The sequence below is a fragment of the Plectropomus leopardus genome, chromosome 17, assembly GCF_026936395.1.
Source record: "Plectropomus leopardus strain MGB_pleo_1.0 chromosome 17, ASM2693639v1, whole genome shotgun sequence".
NCBI classification, from domain to species: domain Eukaryota; kingdom Metazoa; phylum Chordata; class Actinopteri; order Perciformes; family Serranidae; genus Plectropomus; species Plectropomus leopardus.
This window is the reverse complement of record NC_142192.1, coordinates 15985531-15998492: the sequence shown is the minus strand read 5'-3', so window position 1 is coordinate 15998492 and position 12962 is coordinate 15985531. Positions and strand designations below refer to the sequence as shown.

General features: G+C 40.5%; 1 protein-coding gene across 3 annotated transcripts; it reads left to right on the top strand.

The window, feature by feature from the left end:
• Positions 1–3632: 3632 nt before the first annotated feature.
• oxnad1 (oxidoreductase NAD-binding domain containing 1) lies at positions 3633–12959 on the top strand. 3 transcript variants are annotated; one of them, XM_088090490.1, is made up of 9 exons: positions 3633–3951; positions 4287–4416; positions 4517–4625; positions 5729–5792; positions 5960–6063; positions 8237–8378; positions 10003–10248; positions 10664–10772; positions 10939–12959. In XM_088090490.1, exons 3-9 carry the CDS (start codon positions 4519–4521, stop codon positions 11094–11096), a joined length of 930 nt encoding a protein of 309 aa, XP_087946616.1. In that variant the 5' UTR covers positions 3633–3951; positions 4287–4416; positions 4517–4518; the 3' UTR covers positions 11097–12959. The 3 variants fall into 3 exon arrangements, with proteins under 3 accessions (XP_087946616.1, XP_087946615.1, XP_042362691.2); XM_088090489.1 differs by having other exon boundaries at positions 4287–4422; XM_042506757.2 differs by lacking the exon at positions 4287–4416 and having other exon boundaries at positions 3762–3951.
• Positions 12960–12962: the final 3 nt, after the last annotated feature.

The following is a 12962-nucleotide window of genomic DNA, read 5'->3' as shown; positions in this document are numbered from 1 at the left end:
ATTGTATAGATCCAACTCTAGTTTTACCTGATAAACTGTCAAAATAAACCATTAATCATTTCGACACATCCTGCTTTCCCTACTCACCCACGACCCACATGGATACAGCTTCTGGTCCAAACAGCATCATAACCGCAGGATGTTATCTTATCATACCTCTCAGTTTTGCTCTGTCTCTATATCTCCCCATCTGCTTTCTCACTGAAAGTTTGATCATTAACTCCAACCAGACCAGATAAACAAAACATCCGTACAGGAATCTTTCAGATAGAGCTGCATGATTACAGTTAGTTTCTCCACCTCTGAGTACATAGCTCTCATTGAGCATGTTGCCGTTTTGAATGAGGGATTTCCTCAGGGTGAAATCTGAGTATTTGCCTGCTGAGACAGAGAAACATGTAGAGAATGCGTGTAGAAAACTAAATGACGTTGTAGCGATATTGAAACAGAGGAATACCTGTCCACCTGTATCGGTTTCTGTCTCGTAGAGCTTGCCTCTGTTACAAACTGCATGAATCAACATATTTTCTCCCTAACAACCAGCCAAACACAAGGATGGAGGCTTAACTTTCAGTTGCTCTGAACTTCTGGAGTCAATAACATTTTTGTCAAGTATAAAAACTGGTATTCAATTATTATCGGCACACAACTGGTGTCAATAATCATTTTTACATTTGAAAAGCCCCAGTTATGATGAATAAAATATTAGCTGAGATTTGAGAGGTGATGTCACAAATGTACATTGGGAGACACCTGAACAAACCAAAGGGACTCACTCAACCATGCATAAATATTTATGTTGACTCAGATGCACACAGTTCAAACTAGGCTATGTGCGCCCGTCTACGCTCGTGTGATGACAGCAGTGTGCCTACATCACGCATGTGCTGTGTGCGTATGAGTCCAGTAAGTCATTGTGACATGATAAACCTGAAAATCACTGCCATTGTGTTTCACTGCACAACAGGTTAAGCCGAGGCGTGTTAACCATGGGAAAGGGAGCAGGAAGGCAGCCAGTCGGACTGGTAGAGTCAGCTCACAAAAACCTCTCAAAGGAAGTGAGCGGCTACTGTATCTGAGGACAGTCACAAGCGCAGACACGGTTTACTGGCCGTCTCAGACAGCACCAACACTTTAAAGGCTGTTTAAACACTGACTATCTCGCATGTAAACATATGTATACATTCCAGTCCACAACTGAGGGTTATATGGGTAAAAATAGTGGAGGGAATACAAACTAAACAAGCTGTCCCGAGCGTTTGGGTGGAGCAGGCCGAGTTTCAATTATATTTCATTGTGTGCTTGAGTTGAGGATTGCATTGTTTTGACTGTTTTCCTCTTTGTAAATTCTCTATTATAAAAGATTAAGTAAAGCATCTGAAACTCGCCTGAGCTTCTCTGCAGGTGCTTAAGACTAAACTTTCAGGAATGCAGAAAGGAATGAAACAGATTCTAGCCATTTTTTGTGTTTCTTGTGTCTTTCTTACAGAAAGTGACTGACTGACTGACTGACTACAAAATCCTTTGGATGGATTGCTTAAGTGGTCTATTCGGCACAGGCAAAGGGGCCCAAAATAGGGGCCCCTTACTGGACTTCACCTACAAAATGTCACTAAAATTATGATGTACTGACCAGGAAGAGACTCAGGATGACCCCAAAGAGACGTAAAAGACCACAAAGAGATGCAAGGAACTAAAAGGAAAAAAAACTACAAAAAAAAAGGAGGGACACAAGATGGTTTTGCTAATCTGAGAAGGGGCTGTGAATATTAATGGAGACGATACATAAAAATGTTAAGATAAGCCAAGAGGCTTTTTTTCATCTGTAGTTTCTGGCCAAGGTGTTACCAAAGGCTAATGACTTCAAAGAGACAAAACATGACCACAAAGACATGAAATACAAAATTAACACACGCACATAATCACATGCCTAATATTAGCTGCCTTACACTTCAATTGTACCTTTAAACCAAAAGTTCTAAATCTCAACTGACCTGTTCAGCCTTCACTTTGGAAACTTGCCCCTATTGTTCTGCTATTTTTCTAGTGCTTACATTTCCTTGTAAACACAGAAGAAAAGAAACACAACCACAAAAACAAGCTTTAAACACTTCTACCAACTATTACATCAAGTAGTTTAAAGTTCGATAAAACTTTTTTTCAAATATACATAACGACAACTCATGTTCCAAAACGTAATTGTAGCTATAAATTTAGACTATAAGCTACATAACGCTTAAAAGCAGATTTTGAAAAAGGACATTAAAAGCACTTTAAAAGCATATTACAACATGGCACTTTTTTCAACACTCAAGCTCTGATATCTATACTTTTTTTACTGTCCAAAATAGCATCCTGAGAAAAAGTCCAGTAACAAGCTGCTTCTTACAAAACAGTGTCACATTATCTGTTATTTGAACACCAGATGCAGATGGAGCCAGAATTCCCTCCTGATAATCTCCTTTTTACACTTCAGGGTATCACGACAGGCCTGGTGATAATCAGTCAAATGAAACACATCTGTTGACAGTGCTGCCAGTGGCACACAGCTACCAAACACACATTTCAGCTTGTTTTATATAGATAATTATTATCTAAAGAATGTCTTGGTAACAGCTAGAATGCATTAAAAGCCATTTCAGTGAAGCACAGACTCAGGCAGGTTAGAGCTCCCAGACATCAGTAGTGATTTTATACAGACATGTTTAATTTCAAGATGAAGGCAAATAAACAACCGCACTCCAAATATGGCATTTGGAGAATATATAGAAAATGAATCAATATCAGAAATATTTGGACGAGTAAAATGGATAACGAGATCAAATGTGTACCTCTGCCTGCCTCTAGCAGTGGTAATAAGATTGAAGAGAGCACTGAGTGAACCAAAAAAAAAAAAAAAAATTAAAAGGAAGAACATTATTATCTGTAATTCCCCTCCTGATGAGCTGAGACAATTTTAAGCAGCTGTTTGTGTCTGCCACCTGCTGGTGTAAACATGCTTCTGTAACATCCCCAAGTTTCTGAGTGAGTGTATGGATGTGTGTCCGTGTGAATCTGTGAGTTAAGAGAGTGTTGCGTTTCCCCTTTACACATAATCTGAAGGACAGGGGTCGCATGCTGGTAAATTAACAAAACACTGCACAAATCATAAAAAAGGGTCAAAGCAAAACGTATGGAAACTGCCCAAAAGAATGATCTCAACCACACTCAACTCAGATACACACTCAAAACAGAAAACACAGAAAGCCAACTGAAGGTGTTGACTCCCAAACACACACAACCAACTGAGCAGAGGAACTGCAATCCCTTTATAAAGCATCCCAGCTGACTGATTGCAGTCAGCTGAGGGGGAACACACCAGGTGCACCCAATAGCTCCTGATGACCTGTGACCTAGATCCTGGGAAATCTGTTCACAAAAAGATCTTTGGGAATTTGTCCATACCAAAAGCCAGAAGAAAATTTCTGCTGAGTTTTGTTGTTGTTTTTATATGAACTTGCATAATGTATTGTATTCATTGTATCTATCGTATTATAAATTTATTCTCAAACTATGAAATTATGTAATCGTGTGAATGTGAATTCATTTTTTGTTCCCATTTAAACCTTAAAAAAATCACTTTTCTAAAAACTGAAATTCAGCCTCTAGTGATATACATACTTCTGTCCATAGGCGTCTGAGAGCAACACAATATAAGCGATGTCGCTCCAGGTTTCAAAGGGTTAATCACCCCTGTTTTGTTGTCCATGCTGCAAGAAAACTATCCAGAGGAGGGCGCTACTGCAGGGACATGAGAGCTAAACTTTCATGTAGCAGAAGAAGACACCGGCTGCAGTGCAAGCTCATAGAAGAGGAAGAGTCATGTAATCATAACATGACCAAGGTTATCTCGAAGAAACTGGAGAAAAATATGAGCATCACTTGACGGAATCAGAGTTTCTTCTTATCTCGGTAAGAAAAGGCGCTCAGCAGCTCGAGATTAGGTTTAACACTGTGTGTCCGTGTCAAATAGCGGACACCCGGTGTTAGCAGCTGTAGCCAGGGAGCTAACCATCAGCATGGAGATCACACCAAAGTCCCTTTAAAATAACCACAAAAATATCTACTGGGGTTTTCTTAAATCGGTATGCAGCGTTTTATCATCAGCCTGCCTCTTTGTAATGTCATTTTCGACCACTACAGTGTGTGGCAGCGAGCATTAACCTGAAGACTTCAGGCACGTTTTGTGATGTAATAGGGTTGCATCTACCTGACATGAGGTTTTCTGGATTTTTCTGTGTCTTTAGTGTTGGGTGCCCTCCCACCCAGAGGGCTGATGTGTCGGCTAACCTGCATTGTGAGAGGCTCAGCTGATGAATCAACAGCTGTTGTAGTGAGGATTTGTCAATGAGACAGAAAAACACTTAGCAGAAGAGGGTGAATGTATGAACTGTCAGTGTTTACATATGTGATGCTGAGTGTATAAGACAGCTTTGACAGATAACGCCGAATGTCCCCTGCTCTTCTGTGATATCAGCCATGAGTGTCCCCTGTCTCCTGTCCTCCGCCGGCCGAAGCCTCCGCCTGCAGTGTCCCACCGCCGGTCTGCTCTGCTGTCGGCTGCTGGGCCCCAGCTCCGTCACAAGGTCAGTTTTATAACTATTACACCCAAATCTGTGACTCATCCAGTGGTGAATACAGCTGTAATACTTGAGTCAAAGTATAGATACTCCTAGTGCAACATTATTAATAATGCAAGTGGAACTTGCTAAGTCAAATAATTACTGGAGTACTTGCTTTGAAAAAGCTCAAGTATTCAAAAAAATCTCATCATAAAGCTGTATATAGTCACAAGGAGTCGACCAATATTGGTTTTTCATGGCCGATACCAATATTGATTATTAGTAGTTAATGAGATCTATTATACTTGATATTTACAGTTACAATAAATATGTGAATCTTTCTGTCAACATTGAGAATTTGGAATATAACAAACTCCAACACAAAACTTTGTTTAAATGCCTTTAGCAAATGCGTAATAAGCTAAGCAATAAACCACTTTTTTTCTAAAGGTAGGTCAATATGCGGTAAGGTGTAAATTTAGAGCTAGTGCCTGTGAGACGGTCTCAAAAACTGCTGACTAATGATTTAGTAAGGAAGGGCATGACCAAAACATGCGTGTTAGGGTTGCTGGAGCACCAAGACATCTGCTACAGTTGTTATCTACAGTGGGATAGATTCTGGCTAGCCTAGATTTAGAGAGGTGAGAGCGATGCAAGACCTTCAATTCAATTACACTTAACGTAGCGCACAATATGCAAGTATCTTACAAAGGTATACAGGTGTAAAAGTGTGTTTTAACATGAAGGGTTACTTACTCTTACCACTATATAGCCACACAGATAGTTTTAATTTTACATAATAGAGTTTTTCAAATGTAATTGTTTCAGTTCTTTGAACAAAATGCTATTTGCCTTGGTTGTATTGGGGCAACAGCAGAAGTATCAATGGCCAGCATCTCAAAATGTAACCACATGAAACTGAAACTATCTCCATGGACACAACTAGGTGTGAGTCGTAATTATGTGAGCTGGCCCTTTAAGTTTATTGATGCTTGCTTGAGGGCAGAGTCCACCTGCAGTTTTTAAATGATCTTGTCACATGGCGTCTGTGTAGCTCTGCACTTACAGCAAAAAATAATGTTTTACATGCGAGACAAGTGACAGAACAAACCACGCTTTTTTTCCAGAAAAATGTCCTCCAAAAGGCAAATGGACCATCTAGAGAGAACAGCGAGCAACTACAGACAAAATGTAAGTTGATATTTGTTAGTGGAATGCATTAATCTTGTTTCCATTGCATGTGCCACTTTTTAAGAAAATCAGTTGCTAACAGCCCATTTTAAGATTTTTAACCCGCTCTTAAACTCTGCTGTGTGTGTGTGTGTGTGTGTGTGTGTGTGTGTGTGGCTATAACACAGGCTCTTTTTCCAGCTCAAGTATGTGGCATCATGAACGAGTCAGAGACGGTGAAACGTTTGAGAATAGCTGTCCATCCAGACTTCAGCTTCAAAGCAGGACAGTGGTGAGTGGACACTCATGATCACTCTTCACAAACTCATTATCAGGTTAAGGAACATTGTCTAATGTCCTATTGTGTTTTGACACATATGTTTAAACTAAACTGCATTGTTTAGTGGCTCATGACAGTTACCATACCATGAAAATTTCATACCGTTGCAACCCCATCGTATGTCATCCAAAATAGCAAAAAAAGTCATAGTATAATATGTTGTCCAAAATGGCATAAAAACTTCATCGTATAGTGTGTTGTCCAAGGTAGTGTCAAAAAGTCATGGTATAGTATGTTGTAAAAAAGGTCATAGTATAGTATGTCATCCAAAACACATTAAATAAATCATTGTATAGTATGTATCCAAAAAAGCAAAAAAAAGGTCATAGTGTTGTATGGTTGTGACTATATACGGGTTTCAACATATACTTTGGCATGAAAATTGACAGTTGAGATGACCGGTCTGTCCCCTGATGCATGTAGTAGTACTGAAGCTGCCTTTACTGGTCACACTGGTCAGTTCTTAGAAAACCAGTGTTGCCGTGGTAGCCAAACAGCTTTTGGGAAGAACCCACCGCTTGACATTCTTCCCATTCTGCCAACGTCGCATGAATGCAACGTTAGCCCCCTCAGTCTTGTATCTGACCAGCTAGGCTCAAAGCACAAGTTACCATAGTAACACTTTCTCCATGAAACAGAAATCAGCACAATCTGCCAAATCATGTCTAAGGTACCGCCTGAGTGTGCTGTTCAACATCCCTCTGCTGTCCTTTCCCAGCACCTGTAGCGCTCATAGTAATCACAAGGTGGTGGCATTGGGTTTGATTTGTCTTATCAGTGGCTTGGTGGTTTTCTTTCTCACCAAACTTTTAAAGCTACAAGATGATTCAATCCTACATCACAATCAACAAGTATGCCAGCTCTAGTTTATTGTTGCCATAGAATAAATCTCATTAGCTAAGGTAATGATCCAAGCTTATGAATTTTTTAGAGCTTCTGAAATAAGGTCGAGCTTAACTTTGCTCATAGATGTGCGTCAGTAAACTGCGCTGGATGCTTGCAGCTCTGACTTGAAAGGAGCCTGAGACACAGTGGCTTGTTTTTGACATGTGCATAACATTTGTGACTATTTTTGCTTTCAAGCTAACTCTCAATGACTCTCTTATAACCCTCATATCAAGTTAAGTACTTCTTTGGGGAAGGCTGAGCTTTTTTTTTCTCTGCGTCTGTCGGTCAGTGTTGCCAATGTTAATTAGTACCCTGCACATGAGATATATGCGCACAAGCCCATACTGTAGGTGGGCGGTGGTGGGATATCAAACCGGCAGCCAGTTGCCCCGCAGCGCCTGATAATGAATGTAAATAGATGGAAATCCTTGAGTTTCAGTGTTTCTGAGAAAAGGGACTGTTAAGTTGTTCATCTCCAGGTGGGAGAGGAGGAGGAGGAGGAGAAAAAGGAGGAGGTGGGCGGAACATATGTGTGCGTCCTCACAGCAGATCCATATTTATGATGCCTCCGAGGCGCTGAGGAGTCAGTGTCTCTCTCTAGTGTAACAGTGGGTCATTGTGTTGGTTGGAACATTAGCCCAACTGTTAAGCATTGCTGTTTTCCTCTGGGGGTGCTCTGCGCCGCTCGTTGACGGACAGATGCGACAACGTCGGGTGTAAGAATGGGATGCTGCACTTTGTAGAAACTAACTAGCAGGCATCTTTCCATCTGGTTTGGTTTTGTTCTGCTGGGTTTCTGGAACAGGAGGTCAAAGGGCACCACTCTAACTTCATTCACACTTTGACCCCTCAGTTCAGCACGTTTTACTCTTGAATTAACTTTTGTTAGGAAATCTTAAAAGGTCAGCATGTATTTCCAAACAGAATGACACATGACTTTAGTGTTAAAAAAAAAAGAAAAGGATTGCATATGCTTTATGACGATGTGCATGCAGGACCATGACACACTAAGCAGAGGGTCAGCTGTCGGTGACGTCAGTGAGCAACTCTCACCCTAGTCAGGAATTTATTGAAAGGAAAGACCCTTGAGATGCAGCATCTCATTTTCAAGAGGTTTTTCAGTAGTTTTAGCTGCAGTGATTTACACATAACTTCACAGATTTTAGCCCAGATATGGATTATCAAGTTCAAATATCCTTTTTTTTCATTGAATTGTGTTTTGTGGCCATGTGTGCAGGGTGGATTTCTTCATCCCTGGTGTGGAGAAGGTGGGAGGTTTCTCCATGTGCTCCAGCCCGGGGTTGCTGCAGAGGGAGGGCGTCATTGAACTGGCTGTCAAATACACCAAACACCCTCCGGCACACTGGGTCCACACCATGGTGAGTGAGGCAGAGAACTGTGATATTGCATGTCATTTTATGAAATGTATAAAATTAAAATAAGTGGTGATTTTCCCGGGGAATTATTGAAAGTTACCTGGAAAGATTGCTTTTTATGAGTTTGAATATTCTAGAAGAGTAAATCTGGTCATCCACATGGCTGTCTAATGGTTCGGAAGATTAGATTGCTAGTATATGCATGAGGGAGACGGCGAAAAAGAGACAGACGCAGAAAGAGAACGAGTGAAGCGATCAGGGTGTTGAGAAATGCTTAGGGTGTGATAGAGTTGGAAATGAAGACTGCCGCCAGATAATCACACCATCGGTTATTCTAAAAAGTGAAGCGTAAAAAGGAAAATGGCAAGTCAGATGATATTTTCTTTTTTTTCTCAGGCCTGCAGAGGCAGTGAGCACTTACCTGTACTATAAAGTTAAATTAGAAACTTGGGATATGCTCCCAAATGAGCATTTAGTTCATTTAACTGTGCAAATCATAATTTGTTTCATAGTTTTTTTTTAGATGTTGTGACCCCTGATGTTTTTCAATCATGTGTAATTGCTGTCAAGGGTTAGTTAAGGTGAGTCGGGAAAATTTAAAAATTGCCTGTGTTGTAGTTCTGACCTGTGATAGTGAAGCTAAAAACTCAAGAGTAGTTGGTGTTAAAGTGTGTGTTGAGAAAGTCGACAAGGTAAACAAAAGCTGTGTGAACTGTGAAAACATAAATAAATGTATAAAAAAATTTTGAAGGTGATTCAGTCTTTGCTGTCTCTTTATCATATGTTTATTTATCCTGATTTGTGATGATAAAACTGTGACGTCCCTGATGCGTAACACTGTATTTTGTCATGCTCCAAAAGGGAGCTATTTAATCCAGTGCAACAATATGAACAATGCTTCCTTCCTGCTTGCCTTACCTTTCCCTTCCATTTCTGTACTCAGCATGTCTGTTGGCGGCTTCTGTGTTTGATGATGGGCCCTAATAAATATCTTTGAGCGACTACGCCTTGTGTAAATAAGTATCAGAAAGCAGTGGGATGTGTTTGAGCATTCTGAGACTTACAGCTCTCTGCTCTGGGATCGTTTGATGAACCATTTGTTTGATATTGCGTTCTGACTCCACTCTGTAAGCAGGAATAGTGTAGGGAGCACAACAGCAGATAAAGAGCGCGAGCGTTAGTGTGTGTGTGTGTGTGTGTGTGTGTGTGTGTGTGTGTGTGTGTGTGTGTGTGTGTGTGTGCGTGCGTGCGTGCGTGCGTGCGTGCGTGCGTGCGTGCGTGCGTGCGTGCGTGCGTGCGTGCGTGCGTGCGTGCGTGCGTGCGTGTGTTAGCGTGTTAAAGCAGATGAAGCCATATTTACAGCTCCTTTTGACTACAAAAGACCTTTTCTGCACAACTTGTGAAATCACTCTCACCCATACTATAGCTTAGGTTGTTATGTGTATGCATGTTAACTCTAAAGTGTTTGTTTCCTGAGGCTTATCTTCCATGTAGTTAAAGCGATGCTGTATTTTTCATGGGACTTATTTCAAAAGATGAAGAAGAGAAATGTTGGGAGCCCAAGTTACCCAGCCCAACGCATTCTACTGTCTCTTCTTATTTCTTTCTCGTCTCTCCTTCCCCTCAGTGTACAGTGGGCTCCCAGGTGGCCATGCGCGTTGGCGGAGACTTCTTCTTTGACCCACTGCCATCTGACCCATCTGTGGATTTGCTGCTAGTAGCCGGTGGCGTCGGGATCAACCCTTTGTACTCTATCCTGTTGCATACTACAGATCTGCTTCAACTCAGCCACGCCTCTGGTGGGCGGGACTACAACATAGGCTCTGCTCACGTCTGCTACAGTGCAAAGAACACTCAGGAACTGCTCTTTAAGGTATGTGGTGTTGTTTTTGACTTCTGGAATGTATTTGTGGGGAATTTTGGGAATGTTGCTGATTGTAGTGCCTCTGCGTTGGCAGGAAGGCATGAAAACATCATACTATAGTATGTTGTCCAAAATGACATAAAAAGTCATAGTATAGTATGTCCTCCAAAATAGCATGAAAAAAAAAACATTCTTTAGTATGTTGCCCAAAATAGCTTAAAAAAGTTATACTTTAGTATGTCGTCTAAAATAGCAAACAATGTCTTAGTGTACTATGTCATTCAAAATAGGCTAAAAAAGTCACAGTAGAGTATGTTGTCCAAAAAAGCACAAAGATGCCATAGTATAGTATGTCGTCTAAAATTACATAAAAAAGTCATAGTATAGTGTGTAAGGGGAAACTCTACCTTCCTTCTGTTCCCAGAGCTCCATCATCGAGGCATGCCGGGAGTTCCCTGACAAGATCACCTGTGACCTCCACGTCACGCAACAGAGCACAGATGTTGACTCGCACCTCCAGCCATTTATCAACCGTAAGTAATGCCCACACACACACACACACACGCATACACTTTTCTTTTTTTAGCAGGCGTGTTTTAGCGACTGTCACCTTCTGTCAGAGTCTTTCTTGATTTCTCTCTGTCGTCATATAGAACATGAGTTTTGGTTAATTGATTGACTTCCTTTGTGTCTGCCCAGGCGGGAGAATCACAGAAGAGCAGTTGCGGGCTCATGTGGACCCGCAGAGGACTTTGTGTTTCCTGTGTGGGCCCCCGCCCATGATCGAAGCTTTTTCAAAAACCATCATGGACTTTGGCCTCCCAAAAGACAGAATCCTCTTTGAGAAGTGGTGGTAGAAACTTACAGCTTTGTCCTCCTGGATTGTGCTCGTCTTTCCCTCTTTCAGGGGAAGGAGGCTTTACATCTTTTGCCACGCAGGACTGCCTTCTTTTGGCATATTTTTGGACAATGTGGGTCAGCAATGTTGTTGAGACAATTTGAGTGCAACATTTGTACACTCATATTTTTAGTTTTTTTTCAGCTCTATTGCCCTATTTAAAACATTTGTTGGGAACGTAATCAAATGTAATAAGGTACATTAATTTGATGAAGTAATTAAAATACTTATGTAACTTATTAGATTTTTAAAAGGGTAATTAGTAATATATAACTTATATTTCAAAAGTAACTTCCCAGCACTGCTTTTAGGTTCCTAGGATATAGAGGATCAGTGCAAACTACTGCCATCTGTACTGTTATTTTACACCAGTGGTTCCCAAACTTTTTCCATTAATGTACCCCCTTTGAATTTTTTTTTCAGCCAAGTACCCCCTGATCAGTGCAAAACATTTTTGGTAATTAAAACAAAAGAGGCACAACACTGCAGTGTGCCATCAGTGTCTGATTTGTTAAACAACATGGTAAAACTTGGGGGTTATTTGGACATAAATCCCATCAGCCATTGTTTCAACATGCTATAGTATGAGATTTTTGGCCTCTTAATGACATGCTATACTTTGATGCATCTCTTCAAGCTTTAATATGCTGTTTTCAGCTATTTTTTGGACATGTCAAAATTTGAGATTTTTCACCATACTATACTAAGCCATTTTCAGTCATTTTTTTGGCATGATATTATGACGGTTTTTGGCCTTTTATGGCTGTTTTTCAACATGCTATACTATGACGCATCTCTACGAGCTACAACATGCAGTTGACATGCTACACTATGAGATGTCTGTACAAGCTATAACATGCAGTTTTCAGACATATTCTTGACGTGAAAATTTGAGTTTTTTTCGACATACTATACCATGTCATTTTCAGCCATTATTTCTACGTTTTGGGCCATTCTTTCAACATCGTATACAATGACGTGTCTCTACAAGCTATAATATGCATTTTTTTCCGACTTGTCAAAATTTGCTGTTTTTAGACATACTTCACTGTGTTGTTTTCAGCCATTTTTTTGACATGCTATATTATGACGTTTTTGGCCTTTTTTTTTCAAAAGTGCTATACTATGACGTGTCTCTAGAAGCTATAATATGCAGTTGTCAGCCATTTTTTCAACATGTCAAAATTTCAGATTTTTGGACATACTATTACTATGTCGATTTCAGCTCTTTTTTTCGACATGCCATCAAAATACCTCTGCTGATCTGACCATGCGTTCTTAGAAGTGTTATACCATGTGTATATGTACCTTAGAACTTGTTATTCACAGAACTGAAGAATTTAGAGTTGTTTGGCATTTGAGTTTGACTGAGTTACATTGAAGCGATTGTTTTTTTCACATTTTACTCACATGCAAACTTCACACTGAGTGTATTTTTGGAGTCAAAATCCTAACACTCTCCCACATATTGGCCAGTGTCCCTGCTTGTTATACTCAATCACACACTGTATGCAGTGCCTATCTCACATACATTTTTACTCAATCACACAGATCCACACACCCATAAATGATTCTCATCCCGGGGTGGAGTGAGTATCCCATGGTGCACTGTAATGGAACCTCCGGGTGGTTTCTGATTGGCTTGGATCACTGAACATCCCTCGGAAATCGTTGCGAGCTTCTTGTCGTCAACTCCCAGTGGGGGTTACGCTGTTGAGACTCATTTGAGTTGTTTTTTACGGGTTTTTTTCCTCATATAAGGAAATCAGTTTTTGCTGGTAACATGAGATTTAATGGAAATAAAGGAAATTGAGTAAATCTGTTT